This window comes from Pocillopora verrucosa, chromosome 7 (genome assembly GCF_036669915.1).
Source record: "Pocillopora verrucosa isolate sample1 chromosome 7, ASM3666991v2, whole genome shotgun sequence".
Taxonomy (NCBI): domain Eukaryota; kingdom Metazoa; phylum Cnidaria; class Anthozoa; order Scleractinia; family Pocilloporidae; genus Pocillopora; species Pocillopora verrucosa.
Genome location: NC_089318.1, coordinates 12,991,071 through 13,014,573, shown reverse-complemented (window position 1 = coordinate 13,014,573; position 23,503 = coordinate 12,991,071). Strand labels below are relative to the sequence as shown.

Genomic DNA, 23,503 nt, shown 5'->3' with positions numbered 1-23,503 from the left:
ACGTCTCGCACGACATATTTTGGCCGGTTGTGAAGTAGACAGTCGAATAATCGTCTTTATGGGAAACAACCACTGTTGATAGTTTACAGAATGACACAGACTCTTGTAAACTCACCCACGTGCCGTAAAGAACTAAATATCCATGATGAATTGGTTTAATTTACTCCCAGAAACACTCTTTCTTTGAAACGAACAAAGAGAATCAAAAAAAATTTTGGATTCCGACCGCAATGTTTAAACACTTGTTTTGATATCCCACCATGATACCAACGGTTGTTATGCGACACTCTGTCGAATCTTTGTAAACTGTTTAGCAGATATAATTATTATTTTTAGAGCATACCAAAGCTTGAAGACGATGGGTTACGGACTCCTACATGGCCGTAACTTTCGCGGAGCTTCGGAATACCACGAACTTCAAATCTGATAAAACGCCGAAGGGTGCGTTTAAAAAAACACAAGGCGGACGACAGCGCCACGCGAGTTTATATACATAAGGGACATTCTCAGCCTGAGTATTGCGAGTTCAAAAACATTAATAACATAACATCAAATTTTAATTTCGCTTTGAAGGATTGGAGAGAAATTGTATATAATGTAACAAGTGCTGTTAAAATTATAGGGAAATTATTTGGAACTCCATATTTTTGTTAGAAACAATTTTGAATGGTGTTTAGCAGCTGCGGAAAGCCACAAGAAAGCTTTAGTGCAGAGATTTAGCTTACTCGGCTCATAAAAAGACTGTAATAAAAGAGAAAATGCAAAATTAAGACTAGATAAACACTTTGCAGATGGCGCGATTTCTTCGTGGAAATGATAATTTCTTCCGGCAACCATTTTTATTGTTAGAAAATGGCTTGACATGCCAAAAACTAAGAAAAACGGCGCTCGGGAATCCGTTGTCTGCAGTGTACTGTTCAGTAAGACGACAGAAATTAATTTCCTTGCATTTATTTCCACTTCAAGCTGACGCTACACGAAAAGGAAAAGATGGCGCTCGACATCTTCCAAAGACAAACAGTCTCGATGCGAAAAGTTAACTCTTGAACAAATTGCTTAATGGAGATTACCATTAAATCGTGGTAATTTATAATAATGGCTGTGCGCAGGCCGCGTGTATGGACCTTCTTTTCAATACCAACATGGAACCTGTTGTACACACGTTTCGGCGAAATAAAGAACTATTGTCAGTGAAACTAGTTCCGTGGCAAGTGAATAATGATATCTTCATGAAAAGTAAACAAAAGGACACGAGCGAACAACAAGAATCTCGTAGCTAATAACTGCAATGATTTGCCGGTCCCGTTCTTTTTCCCTGTTCCATTGTTGCGTTATTTTTTGCACTTTTTCATCATCAACTCTGCTTTTTCAGCAGTACCAACCGACGAGATTTGTTCCGAATTTTTAGCCAGTTCAGATGATCAGATTTTTAATTCATGGTGTACATAAAGGAACTGGGTGAATTGTTTCTCACTTGTTTTTTCAAACCATTTTCTCTAATGTGTCACAAAATTACTAAAAACAAGACGTGACTAACAATTTGGTTGAAGTAATTTGTGGAACACAAACCCATAGCCTTACTTAGTTTGCTAATACTTAAGTCAATGAAACACACCTACTGTAACACACCCGTCTGACTTATACATCTGCCAACTTTAACACATAATAAAACTGAACTACTTAGAATTGACTGCCCGAGAGAGAGAGAGATGAATCTAGAGAGAGAGAGAGAGATATAAAACCTTTAAAGTTTCCTTCTGATAAGCGCGTAACCTTTAAAATAGCTTTTTTCGTGAGCGTCGGAAATTCCAGAAACACAACAAACGATTGATAGAATCCCCAATAATGTTTGTTGCATTAGCGCTACATTTAACCGACCGATATGGGCTAATTATTAAGACTGTCAATATCGTTTGTAATTCAAGTAAGAAGAAGGTTCGGCAATTAGTAACTTTGTTGTATTCCATATTCAGGTTTCTTGGTATTTAATAAGTTTGAGCGCCGCACGCGAGTAGTACCACGTGGTTTATTGTCCCGCACATGAACATGTCAATAGTTGTGAATGGATTCATTCATCTGTCAAGAAGTAACTACTGCGCATGATCCCCTATATTCAGGTGGCCAATTTTTTTTGTTGTTTCCTTAGAAGTTATAATGTCTGTCAATGCGGTTTTCCAAATCCCAGCGAAAACGATATTTTTCTGTCAGGGTGGTTACCTGCTTTTTGAATAAAAAACAAAACCTAGGATATTGTTGCGTAAGCCTCCGTAGTTCATTTCTCAGTTGTTCTTAGGTTTTTCCTTTTTATTTTTTTTTAACGATGATTGCGAACCTCTGGAAGAACGGTTATACAAAGAAACAAAAAGATTTCAAATAGGAAATTACTTCAATAACTAACTGTGATTCGAGCCACGCTGTAACACTTTGCCGCTAAATTCGCACCTTGGTGACATACATTTATAAGATAAAAATCAAAGACTTCATGGCCTTGGCAAAACCTTGTTTAACTAAACCATTTTTTGACACACCTGACTGACACAGGCCACATTGTCAAAGAGGAAAGAAAGGAGCAATCTTGTGGATAGACAACAAACATGCACATTCAACTTGTAACGGTCACCTGGAGTATCTTGGACTCAGTGAAAAGTGCGGGGTTGATTTTCGCTGTGATGTTCTGAAGCTTTTTTTTAACTCTGCTCTGTGCACGAATGCTTCCGTGCGGCATTAAGACGGCGAAGAAAGATTTCCTCGTTGAAATGTTATCATTCTTGACGGGGATTTCCAGTTTTAAAAATGTAACGCCGTGGAAGTGGGAAAAAAAACTCCCTATCTTACGGCGGATTTATCTCCACTGAGAAAACACGAGACTACCAAACGATCGCCACGCAAATCCCAAGATTGCATAGTTTTGTCCCAAGAAACATTTACATCAGCCGCAAATTAGGGAAAATGCCTCACGAAGAGGGAGATTTGCGATACAAGAGACAGACAAACACCAACCTACCTTCAGAAAGGGCGTTTATGTGGATGAAAGAGAATAAACCCTGTCTTCCAAGAACTGCTTCTACAAGGGAGGTGCTTCTCGCGCAAAGATGAACAAGTGAACAACCCCAAGTGTGCTGTGCACCTGATATTGATTAAAAGAGAAAAACACTGATTTATCTGAGTGAACCAGTTTTTACCTGCTCCTAACGACGGCTCCATATCACAGCCTTTGTTCTTTGGTTGATTAAACATCTGCATTGCCAAATTTAAAGCAAAAGAGACACTATTTAATACGCTGATACATTCGCATTGTAGCTAGCTTACAAAGAGAAGCTGCGAAGTGTGCCCTAACTCTTTTGAGGAAAAACAACCCGTAGTAGTTGTGCATTTGTTTCATAAACATCATTGTGGCGTTAACGAGATGTACGCATAATTCTCGCAACGAACAGAAGGAAAATAGTGTGGAATACAGTGGAATACAGTGCACTGTAAAAGAGCAACAAAATCTCCTCTTGAACTTGAGGAGATTAAGCCAAGTGTCCTGATTCCTTACAGAGAGCTCATCCCAAAAGTCTCTCCCTATCGATCTCAAGTCATTTTTTCGCCTGAATGTAGCTGGTACTTCGGCAATTATGACATGTATCAACCTCGTGCATGGCCCAAGCTCGTCCTGATGTTACGCAACAGATGTATTATGAAGGAGATAAGTTCAGGTCTAACTGTTCAGTTCTAAGTTTAGTTCAGCACTGTGGTGCTGCGTCAGTGGGTGGTATTAAGAAATCATTTGGTTTTATCAGCCGTTGCGTTCAATAAATGTACATCTATTTATCTGACTCCTTAAGTTAATCTACACTGTAACATGGCTAACTCCTCAACTGAGGCTTTATGCGAAATATTTTCCACATAAAATCATGATAGTTTTATCAGTAAGGGCTTTTAAATTTAATACCTGTTCATCACTGTGCTCGTCCTTCATGTGTAGATTGATCATAAACGAGGGGAATAATATCTTGTCAGGTTCAACACTGCAAGCGATGGTAATAACATCCAAAGGCATCCATCGTCGAGAAAACTACAATGTGTGGTTTGGGATTGAAGAAATACCGTTACAAGTCTCCATGGTAAAGACATCTCCTGGAATTTGGTCAGAATCTTTCAGACGCAACCTTTTAGATTTCACTCAATTAGTAGCACCTTACCTTGACCCTTCAAACCCTTCTGCCTCCTCTCCCCCCCCCCCTTCTACCCCTCCCCCCCTACGATTACACGATGTGCGCAGTGCAACCTTCTTCAGCCGAGACAAGCGAAGAATACTAGTGGCTCCTGTCCTGCTGGCATTAAAAACAGCTTTTACTTATCATCTGTTTTAAATTCAATAGAGGTAGACACTGGCAAAAAATTGAAAGACACCAGGATGTCACAATTTGTGTCACACAATCTTTCTTCTCCGTTGAAAAAATGTCAGGGGTCATTTCGAAAGCTAGTGCCGTTGTAGATAACCTATCTTTTTCACTTTTTCATCCCTTGAGGGTAGGGGTATGTCAGAATTTATATCTACCCTTCTCAACTCTTTTAAAACTCAAGCTTTGCTTTTTTTCTTAGGTCCTCTAGGAGAACGTAGAAGAATTGGGATGTTCCGTAAGCGGCAGTCTTACAGCTTTGGACAAACGCATGCAATATTTATCGCCTTATGTCGCTTAATAACTCGCCTCAAAGGAGTATACACAAGTACAAAAACGCTTACCATCGTCTGTTTATGCCCAAGAATCTGTCTTCATCCTTCAGAATGCAAGAATCGAAGAAAGCCTCGACGAACACGCGCTTTGTGAAAGCCAATGGCCATAGTGTAAGATTTATCGATCGCAGCCTGAGTTGGTTAACATTAGCTGAGCCTTCAGCACTCTCAGTTCCACTTGACTCACTTGGAAAACACGCCAATAAAGAAAATCCTGGCTTTGGCACGTCTGAGTGAAAGTGAAGGCAAAAAGTCGAGAGCATTCTTGGGATTTTTCCAGCTCGACCGGAATGAATGACTCACTAGACCAGATGACACGTTAAAAGACGTCGACGGAAATTTGATCCTGGCGTTTAAACTGACAGAAAATGCCACAACCAATTATTGTCGGTGTACCGCCACCTATAAGAAGGTCTCAATGGGGTTAAACACGTGTCGTAACTCGGTCAAAAACTTTAGCCGTTAGGTGTAACAACTGATAACTTTTGACCGTTAGTCGTAAACAAGAATTAACCGTAAAAAACTTTCTGGTGAAAACAATGGAAAGATATAAACCGTCAGCTGTAAATTGACCAAAACTTCAACCGTAGCCGTAGAAGCCATCACCCCATTGGAACTCTCCTATAAGACCTCATACCGTCATCTGTGCAGTCCACAGATCTCGTGATCGGGTTTCGCCTTACAGCACAGCCACTTATTATACCCAAGGCAGCTGCTTAAGGAAAAAGTTATTAAAAACTCGTGCTACACTGCATCGATGGTCATTTCCACAAATATTCGAATAGTTTTTTAATATTCCGAGCTTTTAATGACCAAAATAAACATAACGCAATTTTAGAAATAAAAAAGAATATCTTTTTAGGCTGTTTCCATGCTTACCCCGCTATATTCTTGCAATTATCCAATGCAGCAGTGCGTGATTTCCCTCTTGGATCTCCGCAAAGATGCTTAGCGATTTTATGAAATAGTGAGGGAGGACAGGGAGAGTCTGACCGCAAACTTCTTCCGCTTTAACTAATTTGTCTGTGGGCCTCTGATAGCGGCTCATATAAACCCTTTGATACTTCATACAGTGGGAGAATTATCTTCAAAGATAGGTTAAAGATTAGATGTACCTCCTTCTTTTCCCCTCAAAAAACTAGAGATCAAAGAAAATAACATCTCTTTCCGCTCTACGATCTAAATTTCCCCTCTCCTTTGAAAAATTTGACCAGTTTCTAAGCGATTTCTCTGCATAGAAGATTGAAATTCTGGTAACTTTTGCTCCTCCGAGTTATCCACTTATTTCGCTTCGACGCAGGGCCATTTTGGACAAAAAAGTCACCGCGCAACCATTGTCACCTTGGTCTTTTCGACAAAACTCACTTAACTTATTACAAGAAACGAAGATTTAAATCCTACTTATTTCTTGGCCATCTTTACCCGCTTTGGTCCTACACACTGATTGATACTATTCAAATCAGTTGGAGTCGTTATTCGTTTTCTACCATGTGATTGGTTAATTTTGGCCCCAGTCACAGAAGAGGCACTGTAATAATTAACAACATCAACAGAAATCAACTGTATTTACCTACAGCATATTTTAAAATGTTCTTTTAAACTCAAATTTATTTGCTTTTAATTTTAAATTCAGACATATTTGATAAATCTTCATGCAAGTTATATTCAGCTCACTTTGACTAGAATTAAATCTCGAGAAAACAAGTAATATCCAGAGTACTTTCTGTGGCCCTGGATCGGCAGCAACTAGCAAAATTATTGCTGAATCTATCCTCTATGTTCACTCTGAAGTCAAAACGATACTTAACTTTCGTTTTGGCTACTTCTATACTTCTCCTTCACTTTTTCCTGGTATCCACTGCCTAAACCCCATCGATTTACAGTTATTGCAGCTCAGTTCTTATCCGTTCTCTAAACTCTCTGGTCGCCCGTGTTCTTGTTCCACATAGCTTTGCGGGAGAGGTGGAGGGGATCAGAGACAGTTTTGGAGTAATGGGGGTAGGGGTGAAGCGCTCTAAGACCAACCCCTTGAACAACACACCATTGGCTTGGATTCCAATACAACCGAAATCACTAACATTAATCCTACATACAGATGGGCTTTTCTATTCAACACAAGGTCATGTTGAGACCTTATATCCTGCATTCTGGCATGGATAGGCCTAAGCTTGGGTTATTCAGATGTAAATGGTTTCTCTGCAAGCGAAGGAGAAATTAATTATTTCCTAAAAATAAACAGCTTTGTGTCCCGGTGACAACCGCATCTCCTTGAATATCCTTAAATTCATAAAACCGCTCAAAATACTCTTACGAAATTGCAGTTGAACAATGAGCAAGGCCTTGAACTTTGCCAAACTCTTACGTGGACTCATCAGTCCTCCTCGAATCTCATCAATTCTTGCTCCCTCAGGTCAACTATCGTTAATTGTCTTCTAAAACAGTGGTTACTTTAGTGTCAAGAATTCAAGAGGAATCGTGTGGCCTCAATAACGTCAGGGTCTGAGCGCTATTTTAGCTCTGATCTCCTTTCATCTCACTGTTTTCATCAATTCACAAGTGAATTCTATCCACCAGTGTTTGCATATCCATCTGAATTCATGTTTGGACAAAAATGTTCCGTATATGGAACACAGTCGAGGTATTGACACCATGAACAGAACTTGGACTTTTTGTCAAAGGCAAAAAAAATACAAAAGACAATAGTCAGCGCAGCAAGAAGGAGCGCAAAAACTCCTTTGAAACAGGTATAAAGAGCCATGGTCTGGAATCGACGAAAGTTTGATCGTGGAAGGAACACCAACGAGGCAAAAATACCAAACACAAACCCTCCAATGTGCACGAAGTTTCCGATGTATGGTAACGTCCCTAAGGCTGTGACATAAAATAAAAATTAAAAAAAACATGTTTTGGGAACTGGTCATCATTTACCGACGGGGGGAGGGGAGGTTTGAAGGATTTTGATTGTGTCGGAATAAAATTCACCAAAAAATTTACCCCTCCCCCCACAAGTCTGTAATATTCTTATTCCCCCCCTCATTTTCTATAGTCCCCCGTTTATATTCTTTTAACGACGACTGACCCCCTCCCTTCCCCTTGAAAACCATGTGATCCACCCCCCCCAAAAAAAAAGAAAAAGACCTCCTCAGTTCAAGAACTCCAACTTCAATTTCAACTTTTTTCATGTCAGATTGGCATGCAAGTAACAATAGCAATGAAAAAAATATAAACACGACATTATTTCACGTGACACCAGATGTGATCACGTCAAATGACATGACATCACGTCACGTCACTTAACATCTCATCGGGAAATGATTCGTTCGAGAAGGAACGAACTATAAACTAAGTTACCGAACTTACCAAAACTGATCATTACCACGACCAGCACCATAAGAGCTTCAACACACGGTCTCTTCACTTCACGTCCAAATTGCACCATTTTAACTATCACTAAGGCAAGGATACCGAACAGAGCTCCCGAGGCACCAGCCTATAACAATTAATCGATAAAGAAAATACAGAATCAAAAAACAAAGAGAGCGCAGGACAAAGGAAAAAGCTAAGAACCCCATAAAAAGCTTAAGAAGGTAATGAAGTTTTTTCTACCATGTTTTAACCCGGAATTTTAAATCCGGTTAATTTTAGAGGACGCAGCACTTTTGTAGTTATTTGTCTTCTAGGAGAAAACGGTTCAGGCCTTAAATAGATTTCCCAATCGCCGCCGCTTATCCAAGCTTCGCTTTAAAATGAAACTTCAGCAAAGTAGATGTTAGTTTATTCTTCCGACTCGATATCTTTGTTCAACTGTCAACTTTAGAGATCAAGAAAAAGAGTTTCTTTCTGTTTCTAAATTCTCATCAACCGTCTGTTTAAGTGAGTATTAAGTTTTTAGGGAGAGGTTATGTGTGCATGGAGTCGCAAAATTAAAAATTGTTTGCGAATTCACCCGTGTACATACCTGTGGAGTCAGAGGATCAAAAAGTCCGCAAAATAAATTCCCACCGATGCCACTTATCAGGTAGATTAAACCAATCCGAATGGATCTAATGAAAGAAAAGGGAACTTCATCAAAAAACAACACAAAAAAACTTATCTACACAAAAAGACGTTCCGTTGTTGTGGCTACATACTATACTGTCAACAAGTCTGGTAAAGTTCTCCCTTATTTCTGGTAGGAAAGAGTGAAGAAATTTTGAAACCGGTAGAGCAATCCTGTTGAATTTGCAAGAATCCCAAGCTATTTTGGGTCGTAAGAAAAGGTATTACAGGCGGTAAATTTCACCAGTTACCGCCTGAGTAGGAGAACACTGGTCCAGGCGGTTTATTAGCCAGTTTCATAGCATACGCATGAATACTCTCGGGCACCTCTCATACGAAAGGTGTAGTCACCTATCGAGCGAAGTGACCCATATCTGTGGCCGCACCTGTTCCCAGTTTCCGACTAAGAGAATTGCAACAGTCCCTGGCTGGGATGACAATCCATCGCAAATTAAAAAGACAAAACTATCACTTAACAAGTAGAATTACCATTTGAACATTTACTACGTGAAAGAGCTTTCGAAATTGATTGGGCGACGTTAAACCGCACCGGAAGTAGTTATGTACTACTTCCGGCCAACGGTCGCCTCTCAAAAACGTCCTTGCTACTAGTTAGCATGGGAAAAACAAGAAAGGAAGAAAGAATGACAAGAAAGGTAGGAAAAAAGAAAGACAGACAGAAGGGAAGAAAGAAAGACGAGAAAGAGGCACGGTTTTCAAATTCAGAGTACCGTTGAAAGCGTTCCAATCTGAAAACTAGACTATTCTATAATTTCGTGTAGTGCACAAAGTTTAAAGATAAAACATCACTACAAAAAAAATTTCAACTACTAGTAATCTATTTTGTATGAAAAGCCCTTGTTAATCATAACAAAGGAGACCCACCCTATCTCTCTTTCAATCAAAATTCCTACAGGAATCTGGAAGCTGAGATTTGCAATTAGATGAATCACTCCTGAAAGAAAAAAAAATTCATGACACTCCCCTTTATTAGGCCATTGTGAGGTTGCCATTTACAACTACATGTAGAACTTAGTGGGGAAAAATCGAGCTCTGCTCTGTTTAGCCACGGGAGGGGAAGGAGCGAGCGTCGCTTTCGTTAAAAGGGGGTTGGGTAACAGAGCATTGTTTTTCCATTTACAGCAGGGACAAATAAAAGTCATTCTCACAGTCACAGGTAGTTTTGCAAGCACGCCCTCATTAATAGCGCTTTGGCACAATTGTTTCTTTGCTTGCAGAAAAAGTGTGACGTCTGAACAAAGGGAGCAAGCAAGAGAAATGAAAAAAAATGGTACGTATTGTGCATACAAACTACCCACTGTCCATTCCATACTTCAGATGGAGAGAGAAACCCTGCTTATGAAACCGAAGAGTTAAATCTTAGACCCCGTTTATGATTCAAGACCCCAAATACAGCTTGTCTGGTCAAATAGGAGTGCCCCCCTCGCTGAGAAGGAGGTTCACAGACAGCAAAAAAACCTTTGAAACCCAAAAAAACTTACCGAGGTGTAAAAAGATTGCCGTGATCAATCTGTACCACTGCTTTCCACCAGTCTCGTTCTTCACACCACTCATTCCACAGATACCATCAAGGCAATTCACCTGGCTACAGAGGGTCTACCCCAATGTCAACAAGGAAACATGGAAAAGAAGTCAAATTAAGTTTTATTATATTGCTGGCAGTGCTTGTGGCCAATAAAAAGCGAATCTTGTGTTGATTGTTCACTCGAGCGGGAGAGATGGGCCCATCTTGCACGCTCGGGATTGCTCGATTTGATCCCGCGCAAGAAAAAAAAATGACTTAAAGCGGACATATAAAGTCAGTATTTCTTGGACAACATCGGCGATAAGAAAAGCAGAAGCAGAAAAGCAGTCAAAATAAAGAAAATATAAACGACTCTCGTGAGTTTATTATGCTACAAAAACAGTTGGTTTCTTTTGAGTCTCTCAAAACAATAAACAATTATTACAGTGTAGCTCTTAATAGAGCACTGATCTTTTTGTTCCTGAAGCCATCATAGACCAAGCTTCGCTCAAGATGGATGGGTATTCGGTCATTTCGTAACCACAGTCATTTCGTAACCAGTTGTTTCATACCCAAATGTAGGCAGTTTTGTTCACATTTTATTTCTGGCTTCGGGCATGCTCAGATTGCAAATTACCATTGACAACAATGACTGTCTTCCTTTTAAATCTATATAGCAAGGGGTGATACTTGAAAAGAGTGAAACCATTTGGCTAGTTAATAATGGTTTAATTGCACTTCGTTCTGTGCAATTTGGTCTGAAATCATATGCGTGATTTCAAAACGAAAGACTGAAGCGCAAGTTTGATTTGTAATAACAAGTATGATTTTAGACCACAATTGCTTAGCATGAAGTCCAATTACCACCTTATCACATCCATTTTGAGGTCACAAAACTCTGCAGTCAGTTGGATACAGGATTTTTCAGTCTGTATAATTAGATATTTTATTGATCCAGTACTGAGTTCAAGATTTTTAAAAGTTGCAAAAGTTTTCACTAATTTTCATGTAATTTGATTGGTTGTTGTCAAGTGATTTAGAATAGCCTTCCTATTGGCTAGGAAAAATATGCAATTTAGAGCAAAAAAATATCACAATTTGTGAATAAACTACACCAAAGAAGGCCAATCAGATTGCAAGGATCACTGGTGATTTTAAAATGGATGTAATAAATAAAGATACTTTCAAAATTGTCTTTTTTAACAGAAGGATAAATTAAGACCTATAATTTAAAGTTATTTTAAGCCTTGCTTCATAAATTTTTATGCAGGTTGATGTTCCTCTAATCTATTCCAATTTAATCTGGCAGCCCACTACCCATTCACTTTTAGCTAAAGAAGTCATCTTGGGGACATGTTTTAGCTCAGATTACATGAGGGGGGGAAGGTTCTAAAATCATGATCAAAATTTAAAGGTAACTGTAAAAATGATTCGTTTCATTGAAAAAAATTTCAATTTGTACCTGGTTTTTATGCCAGTGACCTCCCATATATAGACAATACTGCTCAGAGATAACCTCACACTGAGAGTAAAGTCCAAGACAACAGGGTCGCAGGGTAACACCATGTCTGCAGTAATGACTATTTGGACTTGTACAGTTCCCAGTGTCAATGATAATACCTGGTAGGCAACTTTAAAAGAAAATTGCACATTGATTTTCATTGGCACTCATAGCAGTAAATGTGACAACAACAAAAAAATAACCATAAGCAAGGTTACTAATAAAAAACTGACCAATATGATAACAAGAAACAAACAAGGGATTCCATCCAAATTGCAGATTTTTTGACAAAGTACATGTGATAGCATATTCCCTCAGCAAAACATTGATAAAATGAATATAGTGCCCTCTAAAGAAAGCTCCCTTCTCTTCCCTTGACTGGAAGAAGCTCTCAGCTTGAAATTAGTAAGCCAGTTCTGTGGGACTCATTGGAATGCTTGACCCTTTAACCCCCAAGATTGGCTGACCTCTTATTTCTCATTACAGTGTCACCCTTAAATTAAATGTAATGGTTATGAGAATGAAGGCAATGATCACCAATTTAAGAAGCATCTGATTTTCATACAAATTCTCCTTTTCAATACCTTAGGAAATGTACAGAGAACAGTATGGAGAAGATACTTATTGATGTTAAGTTGCAAAGGGCTCTGCTAGATTACCAGTAAGTGCTACTTTAAAATAAACCCATACCTTGAATTTTTCACCATTCCACACTCCTCATGAAAGGAACAACAAACATAATCGGCTTCTTTTTCTGATATATTTTTAATTCTTTCTTCTACGACCTCCAACTTCTTCATGCACTGAAAAAAAACATTTAATGAATGCAATTATTGTCTTCCAACAGTTTTTTCCAGGGAGTTGTTCTAGACATTTCGGTCAGTTACCTTATTTTTAGTTTTGCCACAGTGGTTCCACTTTAACTGTTTAACTCCCAAGATCTCATTAGTAATTTCTCCTTCTTGTCTGTCATATAGTTCTTGTGATGTTAGTTTGGAGAATTTGGTATTGGATCAACAAATTATCCCCTTGTTAATATTTTTCTTTATTCTCATCACTTGTCTTCTTGATATTATTTTGATATGGTAAGGAGAAATTTTGTCTTGATCATTCATGGGAGTTTAAGGGTTAACCACTTTAAGTGACCATTCAAACAGGCTGTTGGGACTCAGCCAAAGGTGACCACAACTGCTTAATAGAAGTGAAAATATGGCACCTAGTCTTTGCGATGATTGCATGGGTTCTCAGTATAAGATCCCTTCATTACCTTCAAGTGCTGTGAAAGTGCACAAAACATGGCCAAGAAACCTTACAACTGAAAATAAAAAAATGTCTACCTGTTTGTAAATTTAACCCTAAAACCCCTAAGAGTTGCTGAGATCAAGTTTCTCTTTACAATATTTGCTGATTCAAACTAATTAAAGCTATAAGGATAATGAAGATGGTCAAAAACTAAAGAAGCTCTTGATAATCAACCAAATTCTCTTCATCAGTATAAACTGAATAGCAGGAAATATTCTTAACTCACCGGACCAAATTTAGCCCCCGTCTGAACCAGAAAAGATGAATTAGGTCCAATGAACCAGTTGACCCCATGATATCGAAAAATATCTTGTTTATGCACTGAATCATTTGATCCTATGTATCCAAATCTGTCAACTGATATATTTTGACGTTCTGGCTTAAAAGCAATAGTCTCCACTCCACCAGCAATACAGATGTACATAAGAAGTGCCACATTTGCAATTGTTACTAGACATATAAAGTAAGGCCGATGAATTTTCCTTGCAGCAGGAGGCTCTTCATTACTTGTGGATGTTGTATCAGAATATGCATGTCGTCTGTCTGGTCTGGGAATGTTGTAATTATTCCCACAGTAGGAATACACAGAGGTTTCATTAAAATCATCGCTGATTGATGATCTAGAGTAGGGATATCTATTGTGAGTTTGACGACCTGTTGAGAGATTGAAAGATCTAGCTAAAAAAAGTTACTGGTATCAAAAGGTTTTGCCCAGTCACAAGTTTATGTCCCCTAACACTTAGGTGAGTTTGCCCATTTACTGACTTAGTGTGAGGTCAAGATGGCTGGATATTGGCTGAGTTCTTTTTTGTGTTTTTATGGACTGAGATAAAGTAAAGGTCCATAAAAACACAAAAAGAGAACAAGGTTACCATCCAGCAAACAGATTTCCCTTAAATAAAAATCAAGAATGACTTGTTTATTTTGAGAGCCAATAAACAAAGCCAACACAGTGTTTGTAGCATAATAAACCCACCACAGTTGTTTATGTTGTCTTTGTTTGGACAGCCGTCTACCCCTTTTTGCAACTTCATCACCAACGTAGTCCAAAAGTTACCAGTTTGTAATTTCACTCTATGAATTTTTTTCTTGCACTGGATCAAACTGGGCTTCCCAAGCTACCCTGACTGGCTATCCAAGCAGGCAAGATGGATCTGTCTTGCCCACTCAGGAAGCCTCACAACTCAGGATTGGCTTCATATTGCTCTTGGGTGCTGGCAGCTAAGTAACAAAACAAGGTCTACCCCACCTTCACCAGTTCACACACAAATTCTTTTAACTTGTTTCCTTGCAGTAGAACATAATTATTATTCTATTTATCCATTAAAATAAAAACTTTACACTTGCTACATGACCTATTAACATAAGTGACCAAATTGACAACTTAAATCACTTTAAATTTAGTGGCCAAGGTCTTTTCTCTGTAATGTTATGTAAAGCAATGTAATGAAGGATTTCTATAGCCCATATCTATTAGCTCATGGCTCTTTGCAGCAATTTGCAGGGGACTTTGGCCAGACTGCATTGAGCCCTTAACAATTTTTTATAAGTACAATCCACACAGATAAAAAGAGCTGCAAGGGCTGATTCAGGCCTGCTCAGAAATGATAAGCATAAGTATATATTAAAATACTGGATAGTGTTGAAGTGTGCTGAATGATTGGCTACTTAAACTCTAATCATCCTTTTTCATTCACCTTTGAGCAATATGCACAGAATTTGCACTAATAATATTGCAATAATTGCAGGAATGAAGGAGTTCAAATGATCTTTTTGTGCTGTTTTGTCTCACAGTTTTATTTTATACTGAGACAAGTATTCACCTCAGTGTTGGTGGCTAAAAGTAAATATTTACCTCACCACTTCACAGCTAGGTAAATATCCACCACTTAGTACCTTCTCTTTGGTGAATAGTTATTACTACAGTTACTAACTTCACCTCCCAGCAACTGAAATGTCAAAACCTCACATCAAATGTCTACTTTTAGTCATTTTTCCATATAATGATAGAAAGAAACCAATTGTGACTTGATGTGCAAGCGTTGTCAATTAATAAAAGTAGATGTAGATATTCTAAAACGATTATTTACCAAAGTGTCAATGAAAGTGGTGGATATTTACCTCACCGCGTTGCAACACAGTGAATATCCTCCACTATTCACCTCCACCACGGTGAACAATTGTTGAATATCAATGAATCTTTACATGAAATTCATAATTTTGACAGGACTGCTAAACCCAACATCACCAAGAAAACGCAAGGCAAGATTTCCTCACAGTCCCATACTTCATTGGGCTTAGAGTTCGTGCATAAACAAAGCAATGGCGTAAACGATAGATTGTGTAAATTTATCAATATGCTTCTAAAGGGCAATTCCAAACGCTTACTATATTTTGCCTTTGGAACTACGGCAACTATGTAAGAAATATATCTAAAGGAAAAATAATGTTGTTGGATAGCTTCAGAAAGTTCAATTTACGATAACATCAGTAAATGTCATTTTAACGCCAGTGAAGTGCAGACGTAATTATCATGTTACGATCACGAGACATTGACATGTTGTAGTCTGCAATTCATGCTAAAACTCCCCTTTGCCGAAGCGAATCACTTGAATTACCTACTCTCTTGACCAATTTTTTAACTGGAAGATACAACGAAAATAACTACTTGTATCTTTACGTCTTTTACTGATAAATCTCTTTTAACACAGTTATGCATCACAAAAATCTGGCCCACAAACTATATTTCTCAAACGTGAAGTTTCTCTCGTCTGATCAATGCTCTTGATTTCAGATTACTGACAAAGAAACATTCTTAGTTGATAATGAATTTTAAAGGTATGTGGATTAGATTCTCTTCTTGTTTGACTTGCGATTAGATTTTGTCACTAAGATCACAACAAAGTACTGCAACCTAACATTATAGAAACGCAGTATTCGCGAAATAACCTTTTGTCGTGTTGAGCGGAAAACCAGAGGAAAAAATCGTATCTCATGCTTCATACCTGATTTTTTTACTCCAAGAAGTGGCTCTCGTTCCATGCTTTCCATCTAAAAGAAGCAGTTCAAATCCACACCTCCAAACAGTCACCGTTACATCTAAACTGAAAGCTGATTAGGCACTTTCGATTCAACTCAGCCTTCCCACATCCTCGCTCTGATAGTATGGAGAAGATAGTAGCATATCATGCATTATGAATTAAAACGCACTTGAAATTGCAGGGATTCTTGGGGAGAAATTGATAAAAAACATAATATTCACAAGAAATAATCACCATTCTATTCATTCTGAATTTAGAGTATTAATAGTTTCGATTTAACGTTATCAGTTTCGGAATTTCTTAACGGGAGAGAAATCCTTATGGTACACTTTGGGCATACCCACTAGCAAGGGGGGGGGGCGGCAAATTGAAAATTTCTTCGCTTTAAAAAAATTCCTTTATCATCAAAATGTAAGGCTGAGTTAAAGTCAGTTCGATAAAAAAGGGGACTGTTTAATTAGTCTTCTTTATAGTAAAGTTCTTCCTCGTCTTGGTTGTTTTCATCATTCGCTTAAGTGCCAAGTTGTCACCCACTCCTCCGTGAATATAATCTTTACTACATCTTGTCTAAAGTCCAGTCTTCTCGCCGACAAGTCTGTTGTCTTGATTACGGCGTCTATAAACCAGGCGTGAATACTTGACACTGAAGGAATTCTGAGTTTTGCAGACTTGTATTTCGTCGTTCTTTCGTTCCTTGTACTCCTAGAGCTTTATAAACGTGAATGGAATTCAGTTCGGTAAGTTAGCTACCAATTTGTGGAAAATTTATGTTTATAACGTGGTCTTTTCTTTAAAGCCTCACTGTGAATGTTTTTTCGCGCCATCATATGACCAGATAGTTTCAAATAGTTCGTTATTTAATAAATGTAACGATTTTTAATTCGCTAGCTAATAATGAGTTTTCTCTAAGTTTTGCACAGTGTGAGCTTTATAAATAATTTGTCAGTGGAATTTGTTGTATTTAAGTTGAGCTGTACGTTGAGCAAATGTTTCATTTATGCTTGTCTAAATTTAATTTTGATGCACTCAATTGATTAATATATTCACTGTGAACTTAATATTTATTACATTTTTTGGTTATTGAGTTCAAATATCGCGAAAAAAGGACAGAAAAAAAGAAACTATATATGATTATCGGTAGTCAAGGTACAATCCTCTTTGTTTCAATCAAAATAACATTCAGGTGATCAATTGGTAAATATTATTAATCGAACTTTCATTTTCTTACACTATGTTCATTCATTAATGAACCTAATTGTATCTCCATCTTTTAATCCTTGTCTGCATAACTTGTAGCTCAAATGAGTCTGCAAGTTACCATTTCTATTGATAAAGAAAAAATTGTAATGTTTCAATACAGTCTAAAATTCCCAAAACAAACGTCCTCTTCTAAAGTGGCTAAAATAGGTGAACACTTTTATTCGTATTTTCTTTTCTTTTTCAGCTCCTCAAATGAAGTTTCTTGGCAATTGTTAATAGTCCTGGATCATAATTTGTTCCACAGAGGAATGATAACTTCTAGGATAATCACCACTACTGTTTTATTATGGAGTGGCTTTCTCAAGGTAATTACACAGACCTTTCAATAAAAGCTGGTTACCAGTCATCTGCAACTGCCTATAAGACCTCTTACCACTGTCTGTTTAGCCTGGAAACAGGCTCTTTAGTTTGGGTTCTGCCTTTATGGCTCCTATTCAGAGCACAGCAGCCTTAATTACACCATCAGCAGCTGTTATGGAAATAGTTATTTAGTTCCTGAATAATACACCCAGCTGGGAAATGCTGGTGCAGAAGAGGAAGAAGGTCACTGTAGAAGTTATTTCTGCGTTCCTCTTTGCAGTTCTCACCTCCTTTATCAGCTATGATGAAAAACTTCACAGGATCTTTAAGGATCTTTGAAAATGAAAGATCCTTGAAGATCTTGGCCAGAAAATTAAGGATCCTTGAAGATCTTAACAATAATTTTAAAGATCCATAGAGACTTTTCAAAGATCATTATGAAGATCCTCTGTAAGATCCCAAAAGGTCCTCATGAAGATCTTTCAGGATTCTTAAAGATCTTTCTAAGATTTTACAACTCAAAGAATATTTAACCTCTTAGTTGTTCAGGTGATTATTACAAAAAATTCTTGCAACAGTCAATACATTATACCAAAGTGCTTAAGCTTTAGTTTCAAAATGGCAGATATATAGCTTTTTACTGCCTCAGAAGAATAAAGAACAGATAAGATGAGCATCATTTCTATCTATTACCTGAGCAAATACACTTAAAGAACAGCATTTGTACTGACAGAGGCTCAGTGAATCATTTTTGTTAAACCATCCTATCAACTTTGTCTATATCAGACAACGTCATTAATGTTAAGACAAAGGCATGAAACAATGTTACTTGCATGAACATTATGCAATATTACATTAGGGGTTTCCAATATTAGGGTTGGTATATCTACCTTCAAAGATTTCTTAATTTTTTTTTAGGGTTATGATAGTTCCTGTTTATCCACCTCATGTCTGAATGGTGGTACCTGTGTTACAACAGCTAGTGGACAGCAGGTGTGTCACTGTGCAGCAGGGTTTACTGGAAGAAGCTGCGCAACTGACACAAATGAATGTGCTGCACATCCATGTCATAACAATGGGACGTGTATTGATCAGGTACTTAAAATCTAGAATTCTCTACTGTCTTTCATGTTGTAAGGCCCATTCCTGGAATTTCTGATCTATATTTATATCAGAAGATGAGAGTCATACAGTGGCCTAATTATTAGCAAACTGTACTATATGGGTGAAAGGTCGAGTTCAAGTCCTGGCCTGGTTATTGTTTGGGTTCTTGGACAAGACACTTACATGTACCTCCTGCAGTGCCTCTCTTTATTCAGGAATAGGTATGGGTAATGACTAATTGTCTGGGATTAGCATGAAGAATTGTATGCAGGTAACATGCAAACTACAGTGTACATGTAGCATCTCATCCAAGGTGGAAGCAACACTCTTAGTGGCTTCACTTCACTTGGGTGCAGATTATACCTTTTCTCTCACAGCAGAAGCAGTAGTTGAAACTTAGTAGACCCTAATACTCATTCCCCTAACAATTTGTCAGTTTTTCTTGACAGCTTGCTACTCTGTGCTATGATTTATATCTCAAAGCCAAAGATAAAAACAGTGAAAGTTCTAGTGAAAAGTGTTGCCCAAGATTGAAATACAGGTCACTAAACCTAAAGCTTAATTGTTGGTCAACTTAATTTTAAAGCCAAATCCGGCATACTGGCTACCTGTTAGACCATTGTCTATCCTCAACTGCTGGTTCTACCAGTAGAGAAGGGGAAGGAAAGTAGTCAAGCCATGTAGAAGTTAATATCTTATGGAGTATAGAACTAAGAATGGCTAATGATATTATTTTTCTTAATTTTAGGTCAATTCATTTCAATGTGAATGCCGTAAGGGATTTACTGGAATTATCTGCCAGACAAACATTGATGACTGTCAAGGCAATCTATGTAAGAATGGGGCAACATGCCAAGATCTTGTTGCTGATTTTCGCTGCCACTGTCAGCCTGGATTTGGGGGAAGGTTTTGCGAGATTGACATTGATGACTGTGCAGAGTTACCTTGCCACCACAGTAGTACATGTATTGATGGAGTGAATGGGTTCTCTTGTTCGTGCCTTCCAGGATACACAGGAGTTCTTTGTGACATAAATTTCAATGACTGTGGTAGTAATCCTTGCCAGAATGGAGGAATATGTGCAGATGGAGTGAATGATTATCTTTGTGTGTGTAAGACTGGTTTCTCAGGAAAGAACTGTGAGAGGGACATAGATGATTGTGAGCAAGCACCTTGTAAAAATGGAGGTGAGTTGATTTTGTGGTTCATACCACAGTTTGAGATAATTTGCCCTAATTAAGAACTCTGCCAGTTTACCCTCTGTTCCAAAGATATTTTAAGCTAAGGAATGAGCACAATCCATACATTACTGACACTGGTCAGAAGTGCTAATGGTAAAGCAAAGGAACCGTCATCTGAAATTCAAAATGATTTGATACTGCATTCCATGAAAAAAGCCTGACTGAATGAACCTTTATAATGGTTTAAAACCTGTCTATTGTGAATCACCATAAAATTTCAGCTTTTTTTTTTGGGGGGGGGGGGATGACTGGGGGGTCCCATTTGTGTCTAAGTTGTAACCTTAATTAATGCTACATTTTTTGCCACTAGGAACCTGTCACGACCAAGTGAATGATTTTTTGTGTGACTGTGCAGTGGGCTTCAAAGGAGGAAACTGTGAAGTAAACATTGACGACTGCTTATCTGCACCATGTGACAATAATGCTACATGTGTTGACTTAGTCAATGGATTTTCTTGCAATTGCATGAGTGGATTCACTGGACTAAAATGTGATATAGATATTGATGAATGCAGAGACCACATGTGTATGCACAACTCAGCTTGTGTTGATGGAATAAACTCATACAAGTGTATCTGTAAGCCTGGTTTCACAGGACAGTTCTGTGAAGTCGACATTGATGACTGCATTCAGCAGCCATGTAAGAATCAAGGTGTGTGTATAGATGCAGTGGATGACTTCAGATGTGTATGTCAGACTGGTTTTACAGGAAAGGATTGTGTGGTTAACATTGATGACTGTGCAAATAATCCTTGTCATCACAATGCCACATGTCTAGATCTTGTCAACAGTTACAACTGCACTTGTCCAACAGGTTATACGGGTAAAGACTGTCATATGGTCATTAACAACTGTGCTAATCCACTTTGTTTGAATGGTGGAACATGCATCAACAGGCCTGATGGACAAGGATATGACTGCATTTGTCGCAACGGATTCATAGATCCAACTTGTTCATTAAATATGGATGACTGCTCTCCTAATCCTTGTCAGAGTGGGGATTGCATTGATTTGATTGACAATTTTATGTGCAACTGTTCAGGGGGAATCATAGGAAGAACTTGTGCTGGTTCAGTCAATGCATGTAATGCATTCTTTTGTCGCAATGGGGGTACATGCATCTCTAATAATTCTTCATTACATTGTGTTTGTCCAGAGGGTTTCACAAGCACACATTGTGAAGTGGATATCAACCACTGTCATTCACACAACTGTCAAAATAATGCCACTTGTGTAGATGGTGTCAAAAATTATACTTGTCTTTGTGCAAAGGGATATGCTGGTCATTACTGTGAAATAGATCTTGATGAATGTGAAGCTAATCAATGCAGCAATGGAGCAACTTGTGTGGATTTGATAAATGACTTTAAGTGCCTGTGTGCTCCAGGTTTCCAAGGGCGGACATGCGCTGTAGACATCAATGAGTGTTATTCATTTCCTTGTTACCATGATGCATTATGCACTGATTTGGTCGATGGCTTTAAATGTACCTGCAAGCCAGGTTTTACAGGAAAGAAGTGTGAGACAAATATTAATGACTGTACTGGTGACAGCTGTAAGAATGGAGGGTTCTGTTTTGATGGTATCAACAAGTTTCAGTGTCTCTGCAGTCCAGGCTTTGGGGGCAACAACTGTGAAATAAACATTGATGATTGTGCCAGGCAGCCATGTAAAAACTCAGGCAACTGCACTGATTTTGTAAACAACTTCAAATGCACTTGTTCACCAGGTTATACTGGTAAACAGTGCGATGTGGACATTGACGACTGTGTCAATCAAAAGTGTCACCATGGGGGTTCATGCATTGACTTAGTAAATGGTTTTATCTGTAACTGTCCTCTGGGGTATACAGGTGTACACTGTGAGAAAGACATAGATGAGTGTCAGTCACAGCCGTGTGTCAATGGAACATGCTTGGAGGAAGCTGGTAGTTATAAATGTGTCTGTCAAAGTGGCTTCACTGGAAACAATTGTGAAGTCAATGTTGATGATTGCGCCAGTTTCCCTTGTCACAATGGAGGCAAATGTTTTGACATGGTAGACGACTATCTCTGTGTCTGCCCTCTTGGGTTTAAAGGGAAAACTTGTGGAGTGAACATTGATGATTGTTTGTGGCAGCCATGTCAACACAATGGAAGTAGATGTGTGGATGGCGTGAATAGTTTTAGCTGCATGTGTGCTCCTGGTTATAAAGGTGTCAACTGTTCTATAGAGGTGGATAAGTGTGCAGTAACACCCTGCCAGAATAATGGAACTTGCACCAATGAGATATCTGATTTCACTTGCTGGTGCCTATCAGGCTTCAAAGGTGAGAAAAACAATTGAAACTGCCCAAATACTCAAATGAACACAGCTTTTTCGTTTTTTTTTCTTTTCTCAAATAGCAATGTCAGTTTTCTCAGTAATGAAACACGGACCTTGTTAAGATCAGTCCGTGAGCCAAATATTTTCCTGTCCGACCTTCGCACTTAATCAATAAGAACTTAATTCAACAAGTAAAAGGCTTTTCGGTATTCTGTTCAAGGCAACAATTTCTACAGTAATACGGAGCCTCCCTTGTTTTTTTCACTCTCCGCTACTATAGCGCTATTTACTATCAGGCTTCGCTCTACAAACTGAATGCCTGGAACAGGCTATATTTTCTTGGAGAAGCATGGCATGCCTATCTAGGTGTTATTGAACCCCCTTTCCCCCCCCCTCCCCCCCCCACCCCTAGGGGTTCGTACGGGTACTGGAAAACCTGGAAAGTCTTGGGATTTAATTTTGACATTTCCCAAGACTGCGAAGTCCTGGAAAAAGTTCGGAGGTCCTGGAAATCTGCTTAACTCAAGCATTTAAGTTTTTAGAATTAACGCTCTAACAAATGTATGTAGCCATAAGGAGAATTGATTTTTAAATCTGGGGAATGTAAGGTTTAAGGTGAAATTCGGAGTCCTCAAAAAGTCTTTGAAATTTTATGAAAAGGGTACGAACCCTGCTTCCCTTCCCTCCCCCTTTCTTTCCTTGGATCTCATATTGAAATATGGCATACACACTGTATGATTGAACGTGTTAAAAATAAATTCTAACTTCAGGTCGCTATTGTGAAATAAAGGAAACAGATAACTGTGCGAGCTTTATTTGCTTAAACAGTGGGAGATGCCATCGAACTGAAAATGGCACAGGGTGCATATGTCCCAGAGGGTACCATGGCAACCACTGTGAAATCAAGAGTGACAGGTGCCAATTATCTTCTTGTCTCAATGATGCCACTTGCTATGACAATGGAAAGGACCTGTTCTGCAAATGTCCCGTGGGTTTTGTTGGAAAAAGATGTGAAAAAGGTGAGTCGATGAAAACGTGGTGGAATTTTGAAAAATGACTGTCTCATAGTTGTTCATCATTGTTGCCTCTGTTCTATCGCTGAGTTAGTTGAACAGATGTCAAAAACCTGACGTGAGAAATAAATAAATTTGTTCGCGGGATCCCTAT

The 23,503-nt window shown here is 38.5% G+C and overlaps 3 protein-coding genes across 4 annotated transcripts in view; 1 reads left to right on the top strand and 2 right to left on the bottom strand.

Moving 5' to 3' along the window:
* LOC131795878 (protein jagged-1) overlaps positions 1 to 4,978 on the bottom strand; it is a 40,809-nt gene extending 35,831 nt beyond the window's left edge. Inside the window, exons 1-3 of the mRNA XM_059113473.2 lie at positions 4,730 to 4,978; positions 3,935 to 4,119; positions 3,005 to 3,127 (exon numbers count right to left, since the gene is read on the bottom strand). The gene's annotated coding sequence lies outside the window, so the exon portion shown is untranslated. The remainder of the gene's footprint in view (positions 1 to 3,004; positions 3,128 to 3,934; positions 4,120 to 4,729) is intronic.
* Positions 4,979 to 6,300: 1,322 nt separating this feature from the next.
* LOC131795880 (inactive rhomboid protein 1-like) lies at positions 6,301 to 16,271 on the bottom strand. Its single transcript, XM_059113480.2, has 9 exons — positions 16,092 to 16,271; positions 13,313 to 13,740; positions 12,475 to 12,587; positions 11,746 to 11,914; positions 10,261 to 10,375; positions 9,644 to 9,713; positions 8,679 to 8,763; positions 8,081 to 8,210; positions 6,301 to 7,591 (listed from the first exon to the last, which is right to left on the bottom strand). The coding sequence occupies exons 1-9, from the start codon at positions 16,135 to 16,137 to the stop codon at positions 7,284 to 7,286; spliced, it is 1,464 nt and encodes a 487-aa protein (XP_058969463.2). The 5' UTR covers positions 16,138 to 16,271; the 3' UTR covers positions 6,301 to 7,283.
* A 463-nt stretch (positions 16,272 to 16,734) lies between these two features.
* LOC131795888 (fibropellin-1-like) overlaps positions 16,735 to 23,503 on the top strand; it is a 20,878-nt gene continuing 14,109 nt past the window's right edge. For both annotated transcript variants that reach the window (XM_066169867.1, XM_059113487.2), the window contains exons 1-6: positions 16,735 to 16,864; positions 17,572 to 17,692; positions 18,606 to 18,782; positions 19,540 to 19,978; positions 20,343 to 22,340; positions 23,107 to 23,355. In XM_066169867.1, the coding sequence (XP_066025964.1) occupies positions 17,636 to 17,692; positions 18,606 to 18,782; positions 19,540 to 19,978; positions 20,343 to 22,340; positions 23,107 to 23,355 (2,920 nt within the window). In that variant the 5' untranslated portion in view covers positions 16,735 to 16,864; positions 17,572 to 17,635. The remainder of the gene's footprint in view (positions 16,865 to 17,571; positions 17,693 to 18,605; positions 18,783 to 19,539; positions 19,979 to 20,342; positions 22,341 to 23,106; positions 23,356 to 23,503) is intronic.

Excerpts from the sequence above, each read along its gene's own strand:
- LOC131795880 (XM_059113480.2), bottom strand. The coding sequence starts at position 16,137 with ATGGAAAGCATGGAACGAGAGCCACTTCTTGGAGTAAAAAAATCAG. Across the intron at positions 12,588-13,312 it reads CGGGGGCTAAATTTGGTCCG|TGCATGAAGAAGTTGGAGGT; the intron begins GTGAGTTAAGAA and ends GTTTTTTTTCAG. Across the intron at positions 11,915-12,474 it reads GGAATGGTGAAAAATTCAAG|TTGCCTACCAGGTATTATCA; the intron begins GTATGGGTTTAT and ends TTTCTTTTAAAG.